This window comes from Manacus vitellinus, unplaced genomic scaffold (genome assembly GCF_001715985.3).
Source record: "Manacus vitellinus isolate BGI_N305 unplaced genomic scaffold, ASM171598v3 scaffold_3_pilon, whole genome shotgun sequence".
Taxonomy (NCBI): domain Eukaryota; kingdom Metazoa; phylum Chordata; class Aves; order Passeriformes; family Pipridae; genus Manacus; species Manacus vitellinus.
The window spans coordinates 9,061,980-9,079,155 of NW_021940535.1; the positions used below are offsets into that span (position 1 = coordinate 9,061,980).

At 38.8% G+C, this 17,176-nt stretch overlaps 1 protein-coding gene across 3 annotated transcripts in view; it reads right to left on the bottom strand.

The window, feature by feature from the left end:
• Positions 1-706: 706 nt before the first annotated feature.
• The window catches only part of BMPER (BMP binding endothelial regulator), a 147,464-nt gene continuing 130,994 nt past the window's right edge, over positions 707-17,176 (bottom strand). For all 3 annotated transcript variants that reach the window (XM_018075933.2, XM_018075932.2, XM_018075931.2), the window contains 2 exons: positions 8,243-8,373; positions 707-2,611 (listed from right to left, as the gene is read on the bottom strand). In XM_018075933.2, the coding sequence (XP_017931422.2) occupies positions 2,430-2,611; positions 8,243-8,373 (313 nt within the window). In that variant the 3' untranslated portion in view covers positions 707-2,429. The remainder of the gene's footprint in view (positions 2,612-8,242; positions 8,374-17,176) is intronic.

Here is a 17,176-nt window from a genome sequence, read left to right on the forward strand (position 1 = left end):
GCAAAGAGTGTCTACCCTTAATTAGGCAGATATGAAAAGGCTAAACTGAGGAATGAGTCCTCATTTGAGATGACTTACAGGTCAGGTTTCAAACTGAACCATTTTAACATTTAAAAACAGAGTTCATCCTACAGATAGACGGAGTCACCTCTTCACCTCAATCAAACCTGGCATCAATTAAGCATTGCTTGAATGTGATCAGTGGATTGAGAGAGATGGAAGGTTCTCCCTTCACCTTTCACTCACCTTCATCAGTCAGGAGAAAAGAGAAGGACAGATCTATACACTGCTAATCAATGCAATTCACTTTGCCTGTACTTTTATTTTGGAAACACTGTTCTAATGAAAATCTGTCCTAAACTAAAGCTAGGCAAATATTCTTTTTAATGGTTTAGATCTCATATCTCAGAATCAAAAGCTCAAAGGCTGAAATGTTCTTTGGTCTAACTGACACTTCGAATTATTTTAATGACCATCATTTTATATTTTAATGCCTTGAACAAACTGCAATTGTTCTAAATTTCCACTTTGCCATTCAGTTATCACATGAGCCACATAAAACTTTTCTAGTTTCTTGCTCTGATGGGATCCACACATTTGCAATTCTGCTTCCCAGTGCACTTGTGTCCGTGTCTTCAAAAGCCCCTCTGCCAGTAAAACTAAATTATTTGATTGTTCCCAGAAAACGAACACAAAGGGGACATAAAAGGGTCAAGCTGAGTTTATTTAAGATTTGGATGAACATCCATGGAACGCTCTTGGCATTACATGCCCAGCTCTTTTTAATACTGTGGTGGTGTAGCATTTAGGATAGCGTGGTGCCTAAGTTAATCATGTTCCCTCAGCATCTTCCTCCAGGATGAGATAACAGACAGGTTGTATAACGCAAGTGTGTTGTACCCACTCACTTACTGTAAACTCAGACCCTGCTTAACTTCCTGGAGAGTGAAGAATTAAAGGAGAAAGTTGTTCAAAGCATTACAATGTGCAGTTTCAAGGCAAGGCATGATGGAAGTAGCTGTGAAGGAGGATATTACTTCATTATAAACCTAAATCAGATGCCTGAAGATTTCTATCATCTCCAGAGATCATTCCATCAGGCTCTACAAGAGGCTTTCCACTGGAAGAAAAAGTCCCTTCATGCTGGAGAAAGTTGTATGGCTTTTTTAACAGTTTCTAATGAAATCCCATATTATTGCTTCTCCCCTGGGAGACTTAAAAAGATATGTAAACTTCACAGAGCCCACATGCTCAGAAACTTCAACCAAAAGACCGCTAAGGAAATAAATTGCAGTTCTCCAATTAGCATTTGACATTCTCTGCTATTTTTTGGTGTGGTGAATTTGTAACCATGCTGATAAATTAAATGAGTTACGAAACACAGCATTATTTAATGTTTTAAGGCACACTGAAATCAAACACTTCACTGTGGGATTTGCTTTCTGCATAACATTTGGAGGAAATATGAAACAAATGTAGCAGTTTCAAACATGTTAAAGGGGCTAATATGTACATGAATATTTTCTTCAAGCTTCTTATTGTGTATTCACAGCTACTGCCAAACACAACAACAGAGATGGGGTATTAGGATATGAAATGGGAAGTGGTCAGATTTTCAAAGCGAGCTGCTGGATGCCGAACACTTTTGAAAATCTGGCCCCTGACTCTTTGGTGCCGTTCCAGAAAGAAATATCTCCATACTGGCAGTTCTCCAACCAGCTTTGGAAATGATTTTGCACAGTTATTTCAGTATAGCATAAAAGCCAATCCTTAGCTTTCTCTGCCTGATTAAGCACTGTCACCAATCACTATGCAGCTCTAAGGTATGCATGAAATATTCCTAGATAAATCCTCCATCTCCAGAGAAATGTGTTTCCTGTACAACCGTAAATTCAGGTTCTGTGTTGAAACTAATCCAGTCTGGCAGTGCTATGGCCCTAGAAAAGTTTCCTTGGAAATGACAAAGTTATGCAATGGCAAAATCATCCAATCTTTTCATGCCACTATTTTATATTAAAAACGCCTTGTTTATTTATACAATGACTGAAAGATTAGGGTCCTAGAAATAATAATACATAAACTTTATAGCAAAAAATATACATATTATAATTCATCCTTCTATCATATATAGAAATTATGTATATTTGTGTGTGGACATATATATAAATATATGGATCGTACTTACGTTTAGGGCACTTGTGTATGGACGTGTATCTACATACACACAGTATACATTTATATATCTTTCTAGGTGCCATGTGTGTATACATAAAGACACATAAATACACACACAGGAACATATTTACATTCTGTGAGTAGACGTGTACTTTGCAGAATCTGCACACAAACAGCTGGAGTCCTTCACTGGCTGTGAGCATCAAAGGGGTCAGTGACCACCTGCATTAGTGTCCACGGAAGGAGAACTAATGTCATCGCTGTGGGCACAGGACTGGCTTGATGCATCTTCCTTTGTGAAGAACTAAATTTGCCGGACAGTGGCACCCTGCAATGCAGGGCTTGTTGCATGGCCCGATCTCATTCCAGTTGTCACACGTTTTGACACATCCTGGACCACAAGTATCATAAACTGCACCGTGTTTACACTGGGTTGCTGAAAGGCAGTTAAAAGGAACAAAATATGCATATTACACAGAGCCCCCACACTGGAAGTTCCTTATCTGTTTGCTTGGTTTCTACTGCAAATATCAAAAAGCACATTTCAGTATGGCAATTATGTCGAGGTAAAAATTATTCGTAAAAAGATTTCACCATATTACATCACAAATATAAAAGTAGCAAAATTCCTAATCAAAAAATCTATAAAGTCCACAGCAGTCTTGAAGTTTTTGAGAATTTTAACACAGCTGACAGTGTATAAAGCCTTGGGAGTGTTTCTATTTATAAGTAGATCTATGCTTTAAAATAAAGGAATAACACTGTTTATTTATTTATTACAATGACTTTTATGAAATGTTCTGAAACATTTACAAGGACATTTATTATCAGTTCCACTCCCACTGAAAGAAGAAGACAGAGTAATTCACCAAGTCAGACTTTCTGACCCTAAGATTGTACTTTCTATATTGCATATTGCAGCAAACCAGATCAATGCTGTTAACCCAGCAGCATCATTTCTAAACAAAACAAACAAAAATTAAAAATCAATTATGTTTTGGGCTATTTTACTAAGGGATCACTGAGAATGAGGATTCTTGTACTTAATGATTCCAGTAGCTATTCATTAATTTATGTAGCTGACAGTTCAATGCATCTTCAACATAAAAGACCACTGAAGGTTCAGCTAAAAGCACTATAACCACTCCAGATCAATATTTAAACTGTCAACATTTTCTATCCTGCCTTTTCAGTATGTAGAATAACACATAGTTGGATAGCAAATAAAAGTCTGTTATTCTTTTTAACGGCTGTGCTGATGGCAAAAACAAGTACTGATAAAACAGTTTATAGATGGTAAGGGATCTCAAGGATCCAGATCCATCTCTATTTTCAGAGAGGTGATTGCATTATGAAGGTTTCTTCAACTTCCAGAGAGTCTGAAGGTCAAGATTTTTTAAAGAACTGTTCTGTCATAGACAGAAAAGGCTGTTTTGTCATGACGATTGCCCTACAGTGTTACTACAGTACTGTTATTATTCATAAAGAGAAAATAGACAGAAATGAATTTATTAAATATGAATAAGAGTGTATGAAAGAGGATGGAAGTCTTATTGCTAACGCATCATAAATTTAAGGGGTTCCTTTTCACTAATAACAAAGCATCAGCTTCTTGCAAGTTTTACTTCTTGTGCATTTCATGGAATTCATTCATATCTGAAAAGCAGCCCTGAAGAAGGAATTAAACCAAGAATGCATACACAGTTTTCAGGACACAGATATTAATAAGCAAACACAAAGTTGGAAAAAATGCATAGTACAGAAGAAAACTACCCTGGAGTTACAGAGAATCAGCAGCTAAATATTGGCTGGATATTATATATCAGGAAAGAAAAAAAAGCTTTCTATCTTTAAGCACCAGAGTAACCTATCTAAAAACACTGTGAGACATCTTTAACTGCACATTGCTTTAGAATAGGTTGGAAAAAAAAACATCTTTCAGCAATGTTTAAGATAGGTTTCTTCAGCTTGTGGACACAGATCTTCTGAGAACTTTTTCCAGCTTTACATTTCTATCTTGCTCTGCATGATAAGTTTCATGCACATTAAAGAAGGAACAAACAAAAGGAATAATTAAAAGGAAATTTAAATGAAACAGGAAATTAGAAGGTAGGAAAAACATGCAAGCAATATTGAGCATAGAATAAAATGTTAGATTCACAAGAGACTCTACATTTAGATAGTGTGTTAAGAATAGAGATTGAATCTCTATTATCTTAAGGGGGCTGTTTACTAGAAGCTTTTCTCCTTTGTCTCTGAAAATGAGTTTCCCTTCAAAGGATCTCTAATGGACCAACCAAAAACAGACATTAGGCTCTAGTGTATGCAGTTTCCATACAAAAAGTTCTATGAGCTTCAGTTTTAAGGCTGCACAGGTTTCATCCCACAAAGCTCTACGCCCATCATTCCACCTGAGCTCTGTTTGGTTCCTCTGCTGGTGGGTTTGAGGGAAGTTGGCCAAGGTCTCCTTTACACTTCGTCCTCTCTGCCCCAGAGCAAATGAGAATATATTACAGCCTTCTCTCAGCAGCTGTGGCATCTGTAAGTACTCCCCAGTTCTGCTCTACCACACATAAATGTGGTATGTCAAAACACGTCCTTTTCCTTCAGATGATGCCATGTAGAAGACAATGATGACTTTACTTTCTGCTGTAGGCAGCCTATAATGGCATTATTAACATGCTGTCAAGGGAAAAATCAGAAAATGGCTGCTGTTTAAGTTCCCTGGATGGCTTTTATTGTTGAGTGATTCAGTCGTTAACATGTGTTGTGATTGATCCAGAACATTCCACTTCATCAACAGTTTAAAAAATAAAAATAAAGACATTCTGCAGTAGGCTTCCCAGAGACTGCTGAAATGATTCAGTACCATGCAAACATGGAAAACAGAAGTGATGCCTTTGCACCCATCTTTTAAGACAAATTCGTCTCTCAAAGAACTGAGCTCTGTTACTAATAACTTCCTTAGCACACTAGCAAAAAAAAAATCAAAAACCTAACCCCAAAGTACAAAAGCTACTAATAATACTGTATTTTTGCAACATTACCAGTCCCAACAGGATTTTTCCACTCTTCTTCTAGAACATGTGTTTGGCATGACAGATGTGAGCTTCCTCAGACTACTTTCTAAGCTGGTGGGAAAATAGCCAGCTCCAGTCCAGAAGCCACACAGTCACATAAATACAGCACTGTGCCTGAGCTTATAAACCCTCCCTAATAAGGCTATAGTTTTCAGACTAGACCTGGTTTATTCCAGCCACTTTGGCAGTTTCACAGAGGAGGCTTGTATCTCTGTGCCTGTCTTTGTAGACATGGCCATAATATATAAGAAGAATTCTTATTCCCCAACACAAAAGCCAAAATATGTAACATATAACTGCTGATGGATTCCCTTAGTGGATGATATCCAGTAAATCTAATTCCACATAAAATTCTGAACTAATATTTGAGCATCAATGATTCTTCCTGCTTCTTCTGTTGGTGTTACAGTTTGGCCACAGTCTTTTGTAGGACTTTCAAACGGAATGTCACTCATAGTACTTGCAATTCACATCTTCTTCTAACATAGTAAAAGGCAATAGATCTGGGCACTGACTGGCTGTTGTAGCATGTAAGCACATAAGTGCTACCTTGTGTACTCTGCACTATACTACAGACCTCATCTGATTTTTCTTCTTGCATTGGAAGTCATACCCATGGCAGGGAGTTATTGTCATCTACCATCCTTGAGTCTTTTTCCTCTCAGTGTCCTCAGAAATGCAGTGTTAAATTACTATGGCCCAAGGTCTTTCACCACATCAGTTTACTTAACTGCACTTTATAAACTGCTTGCTTAGCCTTTCTTGGGTTAAAAAAATCTTTTTTTCTTTCTCCTTTCATTTTCAAACCCCTTCCTTCCATTTGTATCTTTTCCTTTTGCTCTTGCATGTATCACTTCCTCTTATTTCTTATTTCCCTCACACTGGCTCTCCTGGCTTTTAATTTCTTCTTTACAAATAATATTTCTTCCTGTACCCATCCCAACAGGTCTCATTCCCCTCTACTTCCTATGGAAACCCATATCCTTTTCCTAACCCTCTCAGTTACCATGTGGATCTCACCAACTCTTTCCCACCCTAGCCATTTTCCTTACTCATTAGCTTCTATTTTTACTCCTCACGCTAAATGAGAACTGATATTTCCCTTATCAAGCCAACCTCATAGGACAGCAAACCTTGAGCAGCAGTATTTTGTGTAAGAATGTAGAGGAGGATATGCTGTCATACTGGGGGAGAGAGAAGAACAGGGAATAGGACATGTAATTCAGCCTCCTGAGCATTCTGTTTGGTTGGCCCTCCAGACAACACAAGTTTTCTGAAGATTATAAAAATAAACTAAGAGTACAGCAGTCAGGGTAGAGAAACTGGCAACCATACAAGATCTGGTTTTAAAACACACAAAAGTATAATTAAACCTGACTTTACTAATAAGTATACATAATTTTCATGAGAACACAACTCTTGCAAGTATCCCACCAGCTATGAAATGTCAAGCAGGAAATGAAATTCACAGAATGCTAAAGTTTTATTACAGATATATTTTTTTCTTACATAGGAACTTTTCTCTGTAATTGGGACACAATAATTATAACTACTAGTTTTGGAGAGAAAAAAATAAGTTAAAGATTAAAATCTTGATGCTGGTCAGTGGTACCATATAGAGTGCAGTGGATGCACTTTAATGTTTACCATATGATTTAACATAGAAGATGGTGCTACTTGTTTGATATTGGATACTTAAGTAAGTGTTTTGAGGGTACTTGGCCATATACAGCTTATCTATATTTTCTGCTTAACAAGACTTCCCATTTTCTTCTACAACTCTGCACTGAAATTAAAAAACTTGTGTGGATTTAAACACTTCTCTCATTAGCTTTAATGGAAGTTGTGTGTTTAAATTTCATCATAATGTTCTCTCAAGGACTGTCTTTGCCTCAGAAACTTTTCTTGTCTTTGGTAAGATGCCAGAAAAAATTGTGAAATGAAGCCTCAATTAGTTAAGTCGTGATATGTCAACACTTGTATAAACTCCTTAAGGCAGTGACCGGAGTTTTTATTCTTTTTACAGCATCTGCAACAGTGAAGTCTCAGTCTGAAGTGCTTTGGGAAATAAAAGTCACAATGCTTGTTTCATGTTCCGCATGGATCTGCTTCCAGATCAACAGATTAAAATTATATATGTTATTAGCATTACCTGAGACCACATCCTTGAATAGTGTTTTCACTTAGTGACACCCTGTTTGGATTGTTCTGTTCTGTTCTGTTCCTTTGCATGAAAAAAAATTAGTCTTTTGGGAACAGTCAATCAAATGCAATTTGCTCTGTCACTCACCCATCCCTGCTAAAATGTCTTCAACAGAAAAGGAAATTGAAGTTGAGAGAGTAGACCCTGAGCCACTCACAAGCACCAAAATGGACCACAGAGTAATAGCTCTTTGACCAGCACTGAGTATCCTCTTCTCAGTGGTTTTTTTTTCCAGCTACTGTTAATTGCTTTACATAAATCTGAATACATTTCCAGGCAAACCGATGCTGTTACAGAATGTCCTAAATTAATGAGACCATCATCAGGAGAAATATTCATCTGCAATATTGCGTTTTACTTCAAGTGCCCATTACCACAGACCACTGCTTCTCACAGAAACAATTACTCACAATTACTTACAATTAATGAAGTCCTAATCACAGGGGGATTAGGAAATTAATTACTAGGAAATTAACACAGGTTTGTATTTTTATATTCTTATTAAATACATTCTCTCTTCTTCCCTTGTTGAACCTCCTGCAATCATACATGCATGTTGTCTCTGGAAATATAACTGTGTTTTGACAGGAGGTCAAAGGAGTTTAAACATTATCTGTAATCAAGGATTCACATATCCTGAAAGAAAAACTTCCAAGAACTTCCAAACTGTTGCAATACCAGTCCTTTCTGGATGGTTCATTTTTGGTCTTCCTCCATCAGTAAAAGGATAGTAGCCTATTAGCCTGCACACTGGTTTACAAACAAGCAGTCCCAAAATGCTTACCTGCACAATTCTGCTCCGGCACCCAGTGGACTTTCAGACCTTCCCTCTGACAGGCTCGGGCATATGCCAGGAATGATTCACAGTAGCAGTTTTTATGGACCGGACACTCGCACATATCTGTCACACAGGACCTGCAGAACAAAGCCCCAAAACAAATAAGCAAGGAATGCTTTGGCACATATCTGCCTGAGGTTTGGAGTTGTTGACTTTCCAGTCACATGGCCTTCAATGCTACAGCAACTTGTGCTAAATGGCAAGAAAGTTAAAAGCATCCCTGCTGTTACATCCCAAGCACTCATCACTTTTTTTTGATGCGCTACTCTGATGTAGAGAAGTCTCAAAAGCACCAGGGAACCACACAGAAGCAGGAAGGTGAGAAGACTCAAAAAACATCAGGCAGAGAGGACACAGAACACAGTGGGAGCAGGAAAACTCCAGTTTTGCAACGATTTTGTGTCAACATAAAATAAAAACTTCTTATTTTCTAGAAAGTAATAATTTTATAATTTTACCAACTATAATACTGGTAGTATTAAGTGTATGACTTCTGTAAGTAGTAAGCACATGCCCCTCCACGCAAGGATGATGCCTTCTTTCCAGGTTACCTCCAGACTCTCCCCACTTTGAAGGCCTCAGAATAGCTATATACCTATTTTCTCATCAGCATCACTACTAAGTGACAGACTTTAAGAGACTCTGAAGGAGCAGGGGTGATGCAGCAGAACTGAGCAGTTTCATGCCAGGAAATCCCCCGGGCGCTTACTAATACCACCCACCCTCTTCTTCCATTGCATTCTTATGTGGAATCACCACAAAACACGACAGGGAGCAAAGCTGCTAACATGGCCCTACGTGAAACTGCTACTGTGTATGTCACCACTATATTTCAAGTTAGCTCATCCAGAACATGTGCCCATTTGGCACAGACCTAAAATATAACTGGCGGATTTGCAGACAGTGGTTTCTACATATGCAAAATGCCTAAACACTTCTGCAGATGCAGCAATGCAAATTCAGAGAGTATCTACTGCTCCAAGCAGAATCATTTAAAGGCAAGGTACAGGGGAGACATAGTCTGAAAATCATGCCCTCAGTTCATCTGCTTTCCACTGAGGGTGCTCTGTGTCTGAACCTTGGGTGTCAATGGGCAAGACCTCTGCTCCATTCATTTTCAGGGACTTTTCTGTTCCTGAAAGGACAAGACAACATTTGTGAGAGGCACAAATCCTCCAGAAAGACCAAGGCCTGAAGTAAAAAATGATGAACTCTTCATGTTAACTGCTCTTCCTGTGGACTGTAATTTCAATTTTCTATAGGAGAAGGATGGATATAGGCCTAATTTCCCAGAAACTTTCTCCATAGTTGAAGAGGTAATAGCTTGGAAAAGATGCAAGCACCTCAGTCAAAGTAATCAGGAGCCCTAATGTCCATACAATGCTTTAGAGTCATTAGGAACCCTTTACTCAAAACTAGGAAAGAGGATTAGTGGTCCCTTGAACACAGATAAACCTGTTCCTGCATATCCAACAGTGACCCTTAAAGAGGAGTATTTCCCCTTGCTAAAGTCACTGGCTAGTTTGGTGACTATTCATTTGGTTAAACCTGACAATTCTGCTTGATGTTTCCATGAACTTTTAACAATTTTACTCTCAGTGGACCCCAACATTAAATTACCTAAAAATTCATGGAGACAGATGAGTAACGTAAGTGCTAAAAGGTTACCTGTCCTGTTTTCACTTATATATATATATATATATATATATATATATGCTGTGAATAAACAGAATTGCTTTGGATCAAATATATAACATGCACATATTTACAGACCAGTTGTTTTCATTTGAAATAACTGAAATAACTTTACTTTCTAGGGACAATGTAATTTTATTTCACTTTAGTTGTGTGGTAGGTCCCTTTACGTCTTTTCCAGTAACAAATGTTGGTGTATGCATTCCACAGCTGATAGGTATCAGCACAACAGATCAGCAACAGATCAGCACAACATCCTTGACATGGTTTGATATTGTAACCTGATGAAAGGCCTTGTATGAGCACAAAGGGTCACCTTTTTATACAACACAATAAATATCTGCACACTGTTTCCCTTAGCCACAACATCTCCTTGTGATCTCCCAGCAGCAGACACTGCATATATCATATATGCAGCAAACTCCATATGCCCCATGCAGTTTAGGAGGTTCATGTCTCATTTTACAGTGAAGTAGATGCTTCTTTGCTACTGCAGCAAATTATTCTCACAAATAAAGTCTGTAATAATCTCCATAGATAAAAGTTCATTATTGAGATACCATTTTACCCTATTTTTATTTCTGTGCCAGCCTTCTTTATCAATCACATGTTACTGCTCTCCACTCAGATTTAGTTATGGTTGATGTCCACGGTGTTTAGGGATGCTTACCAGTGTCAGGTTGGCTACATTTTCACGGACTGCCTGCCTTATAAGACCCTAAACCTGAGGTACTTCCTCTGCCTTTTAGAGCATAAATACATTTTCTACTATTACTCAGAGAGGGATGCCACCTCTTGCACAGAGTCAATGCACCAGGTCAGGAAATCTCCAGGCTCACCATCAATCACCCCATCTTTTTAACTGTTAACATGTTCATGGCAAAACTAGCACACACCCTGACAAAGCCTAGGCATGGTCTGGGGGATTAGGGAAGTGAGGGCACTGTTCTCAGTCTGCAGGAGGGCAGGCATGCTCTTTGAGAGTGCAGAGAGGTTAGTCCCTGTACACATGTGAGCAACACTATGCCATTAACCCTTGGCATTGTAATGGCTATGGACATCCACATTCCAGACTGCAGGCTCCATCTGAGTTTGGCTGCGATCAGCACTATTTGCTAGTGTTCAGCACGGGTGTCCACTGAGGGAGGTAGCATGCCATGTGCAACACAAACAATCTGCTGATTCATTACATACCTAATTGCTTATGTAATTTTTATTTTCCTGAAATGTTTAACCCTGGTGACAGCTGCTGGACTCAAGCCCTAGGCTTGGCTGAGGAGCAATCATCAGATTGCAGAAGTTTTATTAATGAATTACAATTGCTAATTATTTGTAAGGTTAATTTAATTAATCAATTAATTAATGTTAAATAAAAAATTAGAGTAAAGAAACATATATCCACAGACTAGTGAATCAAAATAAAATCTTCTTTTATTTCCTAATGAAATTCCTTGCTGGCAAGTTTAATGCATTAATATTAATTGCAGTTAGATGGATTGACAGATGGGGGAAAGGGATCTTTTTATATTACTTCTGAAATCACCAGGAGCAGGTATCTGCTTTATTTGATAGCCACTGTGAGAGTCAAAGAGAAGTTCTGGGAAGGGACAAGGAAAAAAAAGATGTCTGTCCTCTGCGGGCTGGCTATGAGGGGGACCTGCCGATGGCCCATTGGCAAGCTCTGACTTTGGGTCTGTATTTTTATCAAAATATGTTTACTTCTTGCACTTAATTACATTTCTCACAGCTACTATCGTTACAGTTGTGTTAAAGGTAAATTTAAAAACTGATTCTTGTGTGCTGTCCTAATCACTTCCCCTCACAAAAATCTTTGGTATGCCCATAGCTTCTATATTTTTACCCTCTCCAGTGATACATTTCAAAAATTATTTTCTGCTGCCCCAGATTCTGCTTTCTCATCATTCCTCCTTTGAATCAGATAAACAGATTTGATGACACTAACTGCATGTATCAGAAGCTTATCTCCACTCTAACTTGACTGCACTGTTCAAATAACAGAAAAACACACTTCAGTAAAATTTTGAAATTATGCCAATAATGAGGGTGTACTGACAAGTTACTGTACTGCACAGTAACAGAGACTTTGGGTCTTACAAGGTATGGTGACTCTTTACCAAGAACAAAACATTTGCTTAAATGAAGCAAAAATATATTAGAAGCTTGAATATCAAAACATTATAGTCATATAGAAATAATCCCATGAAAAGACTGCAGTGCACATTACTTATAAAATGAAGCTATTTTACAAGCTATGAAAATACACGCACAGGCAGCCTTAGTTCTGCCCTCAGTGAAATCATGGAATAACACAGAGATGCAATGATGTTGTGGTCCAAAAGAAAACTACATTTATTTTTAGGACATATTTACATTTCTAAAAAATACTTGTGTGTGATGGTTCACTTTATCTGGAATCCCCGCTCTGCATAAGCACCATAGCACAGTCAACCTCCAAGTCCTTGACTGGTACCAAGTGCCTCACTGTGATTCCTTTTGAAGCCGTCTGTGCTGCCTGCAGGGTGTGTGTCAGAGATGGCGCTAATTGGGTGTATATAATCAGAAACTGTTGCAAGGGGAAATCCGTGAAAGTGAAGGCATCCGGCAGCTGTGGGACACACCCTTGAAGGAGACAAACACACACTCTGCTGCCACATCTTCAAAGCAAACTGGATGAGTACACTCCTTCAGCAACAGCCCTTTTTCACATTAGACCATGAAAAGTCTCCAAGTCCCACAAAAGGCAAAGAACAGAGTCCTATGCTACACGCGGTATTTAAAAGAAAAGGAAAAGATCACAGCAATGAAACCTACAGCCTTAGTCTGTGCCATGCAGGATTGAAATTGCAGATGTTCACTTGCTGAACAACGGTAGTTCCTTTCCCTTTGCAATACACACAAATACAAAACCAGAACCATTCATTTTAGAAGAGGCTGTTTCTTTTTGCATTTTTCTACCCCCTCTTTCACAACAGGAGTTTGATGCAGTGCATTTTTCCAACACGTTGGTACCAAGAGTGGTTCTACACAGATGGAAAACGCCAACATCTTCCTCTTACCATCAGAGGTCTCAATCAACTTTACAAAAGCAATGAGAAATAGCGCATCACTAAATACATTTTACGCATGTGAAGAGACATCAGATGGTGATGGGGTTTGTCCTCCATGCTTTGTATAAGCTGTGCACTTGAAAACTTTAAAGCCTGAAGGGTCACCTGCCTAGAGAGGAAGATTAATTTCCAGTCCCGTCATCCTGTGAGATATGACTTCTTGGGATAACTTCTTGTCGGCTATGCCAAATCGGTTTTATTACAAGCTTGGCCTAACTCTTTTACAGGAAAAATTAAAGTCTCTGTCAGTAGTTATGTTGTTACAAGAAAGTTTGTTTGGGCTCATTTTCTGATAAAGTTTCAATGAATTGTCATTATTTATGGCCCCAGACAGAAAAGCCGTTTCACAAAGTAAGAAGATGAAAAGATGAGCCATATTCCAAAGTATAATGGAAAGTCTCATGCTGTTGCTATCGCAAGCTCTCTCTTGTCTGTATGTGCATGTTTAACCTTATTAAAGTATTGAAGTGTAGTATGTAGACCTGGAGACCTTTTACGGCTTTGAGGCTTGAGATCAAAGGTTTGAAATCATTCTCTCTTTCTCCAGAGTTTACTGATATTAATGCAAAAGCAGCAAATAAGTCACAAGTAGGTAATTTGGAAGCTGCTGAAAACACAGAAACCCTTACATCTATTGGGTATTCATTCAAAGCACTTGCCTGGGGAACAGACTGCTTCATGGAGCAAAGTCAGTAATTTTTGAGGATCATTTCTTCCAAGACCAGGTAACTATAGCTGTACTCCATCTGTGCTTTTCCCACACATCATAACAATAGTAACATTGCCTTAAATGGGGGTCTGATAAAGGCATCCATAACGAAGCTAAATCATCAGTTCCCCAACTATTTTATCTGGGAAGTGTGAAAGTGCCCAGAAAAACTGGCATGCAGGATGTGTGCGCTTTGTACTGGAGACTCCCCCTTGCTGAAGAACTCCCACACTCTGAATTGGCTCCAAAAAATCCCTAAAAGTGTGGGAGCAGAAAGGGAACTCACAGTTCATCTTTGGTGAGCAGTGCATAGCAAAGCTACTGCAGGCATATCCTTTTCGTGGGGAAATCTCATTCCTATAAGGAAAGCATTGGCCATAAAGCTTGAGAATATGACTGTTGTTTTTGGCAGATTGCAGAGGAGGAGTTTGCAGTAGTAGGCACTTGAATCATGCACTAAAATTTCATCTTGATTCCTGACTTTTGTGCAATTTTGAGTCAACCATGGGCTGTATTGCCACGTTGAGCCAAGGAGAGAGAACTTATAAAATACACAACTCCACCAAAAGGCAAGAGCTGCATGTGATCTAAGATTTCTAGGGTACAGCAGTCATGTTACACACACATTGAAGAGTCTTAATTTAACTCTGAGTGCCATTGTTCCTGGTCCAGATATAGACTTGGCACTCAGATAATTAAACAGCATCACACAAGATATCCACATCCATTCCTTCCTTGCCAAGGCATCCTTCCAAAGCAGTTATTTAGAGGAGTTCAATTGGGAAAAGGATGCTTTAAATGCAAGTAGTAATTACTGTTCATAATTTTCAACACAGCAGAGACATATTGCAATTCAATTTTGATTTCTTTGTATATCCATCTTCTTAAAAACAAATCAGAACCCATATTTCCCTCACAAAGGGTAAGCGAAAATGGTATTTTGAAGACGCTGAATAAATGGAGGTCCATGTAGACCTCTGGAAAAATCATAGTGTGCTGTGCAATATCACCACAAGCCTATACTGCATGCTGCTAAAAATATTATCCAAAAGCCTTTGGATAAAGCCAAAGAGAGTGGTCTGTGTGTATTTTTAACCCTGCATGCTGTGCCAGAATTGTGTTTCATTGCCTTAACCAACATTACCCACAAGAATATGGCAAAATTAACAATGAAACATTCTGGAACATTTTCTAAAACCATATAAAATACAAAATTGTCAGGACAGCACTACCCTGACTCCTATTTATAGTTTCTCTGAATACGTAGTACAAGTGGTAAAGGCACTTAAAAGGAGGAAGAACCACAGAAAGAACAAAACAGCACAGGAACCTTTCCTCCTTCTTTCTTCATGATAATTCTTCCACTAATGTGTCAAGTAGGCTTTTTGTATCTTGTGCTTGGATCCTTACAGGCGTCTGTGGCTTTAATTGTACTTTCTGGTCCTGAGAATGGAAAGGTTGGCTAAAATCCCTCCGTGGGGAAATAGCTGAACCATGACTACGGAAGACAATGAAGTCCCATGCCGGACTCCAAGAAGCATCTGGTATGACTCAGAACATTTCCTAGAGCTGTGAGTTACAGTACAGTTGAGCAGCTGACTTGCCACCTTTAGAAAGACTGGACTTTTGCTCAAAAAACTCCAACAGAAAATGGAAATTTCACCCACAGCCCTGGAAGAGCTGACCCCTTGCATTCCCACTCACTTTCAGAAAGTGGAAGAGATTTTTCATCTCTTCTTCTTCTGTTTCAGTTGTTCTGTGCCACACAGAGTTTCACCTGCATTGTGCGGCCATGGCATTTGAAATAAATAGTCCTGGCATTTGAAATATATATCTGTATACAGGAGAACTCAAGTGGTTAGAATTCATATGCAACACACCTTGAAGTGAAACAGTTAAAAAACCACTCCTCTGTGCACATTACATATGACTCTAATTGGAATTATTGGAATAAAGAGGAAATACAGCATAAGTTTCTTAATCTATTTAAAACAAGTGCCCAATATCACACCGAAATGTATTCATGAAAAATGCTTTCATTTTGCTTGCTTACTGGGGTGGTATATATACAATATGTTCCACCCTCTTTGATGAGATTACTGCAAAACAGGTTTGGCTGCCTGTATGTTGTATGATCTGTGGTTTGCATATCTAGCTGGAAAATACAAGGACCATAATAACTCTGCTCTAGAAAGACAGAGTTTCCAAATCCGTTATAAAGAAGTCATTTGGAATAAAATGTTTGGATCAATAAAAAGATAAGCTAAGCAAATTTAGGAGTGTAACCTGAAATCTGACACTGAAGGTTCAAAAGCTAGAACCTGGTTTCTGAAGACACGAGTTTCTTCAGTTAACTGATATCCATAGTCATCCATTTGCAAATATCCATCACATAATAGACAAAGATAACAGTAGCTGCAATCTAAAGCTACACAATAGGGCTTATCATGCATTTATGCAAAGATTTCTGATGGAAAAAAAAACTTCTACATCCTCTACGGGTTTAATGTTCAGAAAGAAAGTCACATCCTAAAGGATTTTCTACCAAAAATCCCATCTTTCATAGAGCCTGAGGTCTACAACCTATGTGTTCATCACTGATTTCCTGTGGCCAAATTGACCTACTTTGTGTTTTCAGAACCCCATCATTAATCACAGAATGGCTTAAGTTGCAAGCGACCTTAAAGATCATCTAGTTCCAACCCACCTGCCATGGGCAGGGACATCTGTCACTAGACCAGGTTACTCAGAGCCCCATCCAGCCTGGCCTTGAACACTGCCAGGGATGGGGTATCCACACTTCTCTGGGCAACCTGTTCCAGAATGTCTTCCTAATACATAATCTAAACCTACTCTCTTTAAGTTTGAAGTCACTCCCCCTTGTATAAAGTCTCTCTTGTAGGCTCCCTTCAGGTACTGGATGGTCACAATTAGGTCCCCCTAAAGCATTCTCTTCTTCAGGCTGAACAAACCCAATTCTCTCAGCTTTTCCTTCTAGGAAAGGTGCTTCATCCCTCTAATCATCTTGGTGGCCCTATTCTGGACTTGTTCCAAGAGGCTGTGCTGGGGACGCAAAACTGGACGCAGTACTCTAGGTGTGGTCTCACAAGAGTGGAGTAGAGGGGCAGAATCACCTCTCTCCCCGGCCACAACCTAGAAAAATTCCTAAATTTCAAAATTTCCTGTTTAGAATTTCTTAAGCTAGTAAGATTTCTTATTACAGATTCTGTTCTTACATAACATAGCAGTATTCAAGTTACTTCGACTGACCACATTGCATGTGTAAATCATGTCTTTCTTATGAGAGGAGAAGAAGTGGAGGATGCCTTAGTGGACCTTCTTAAAATC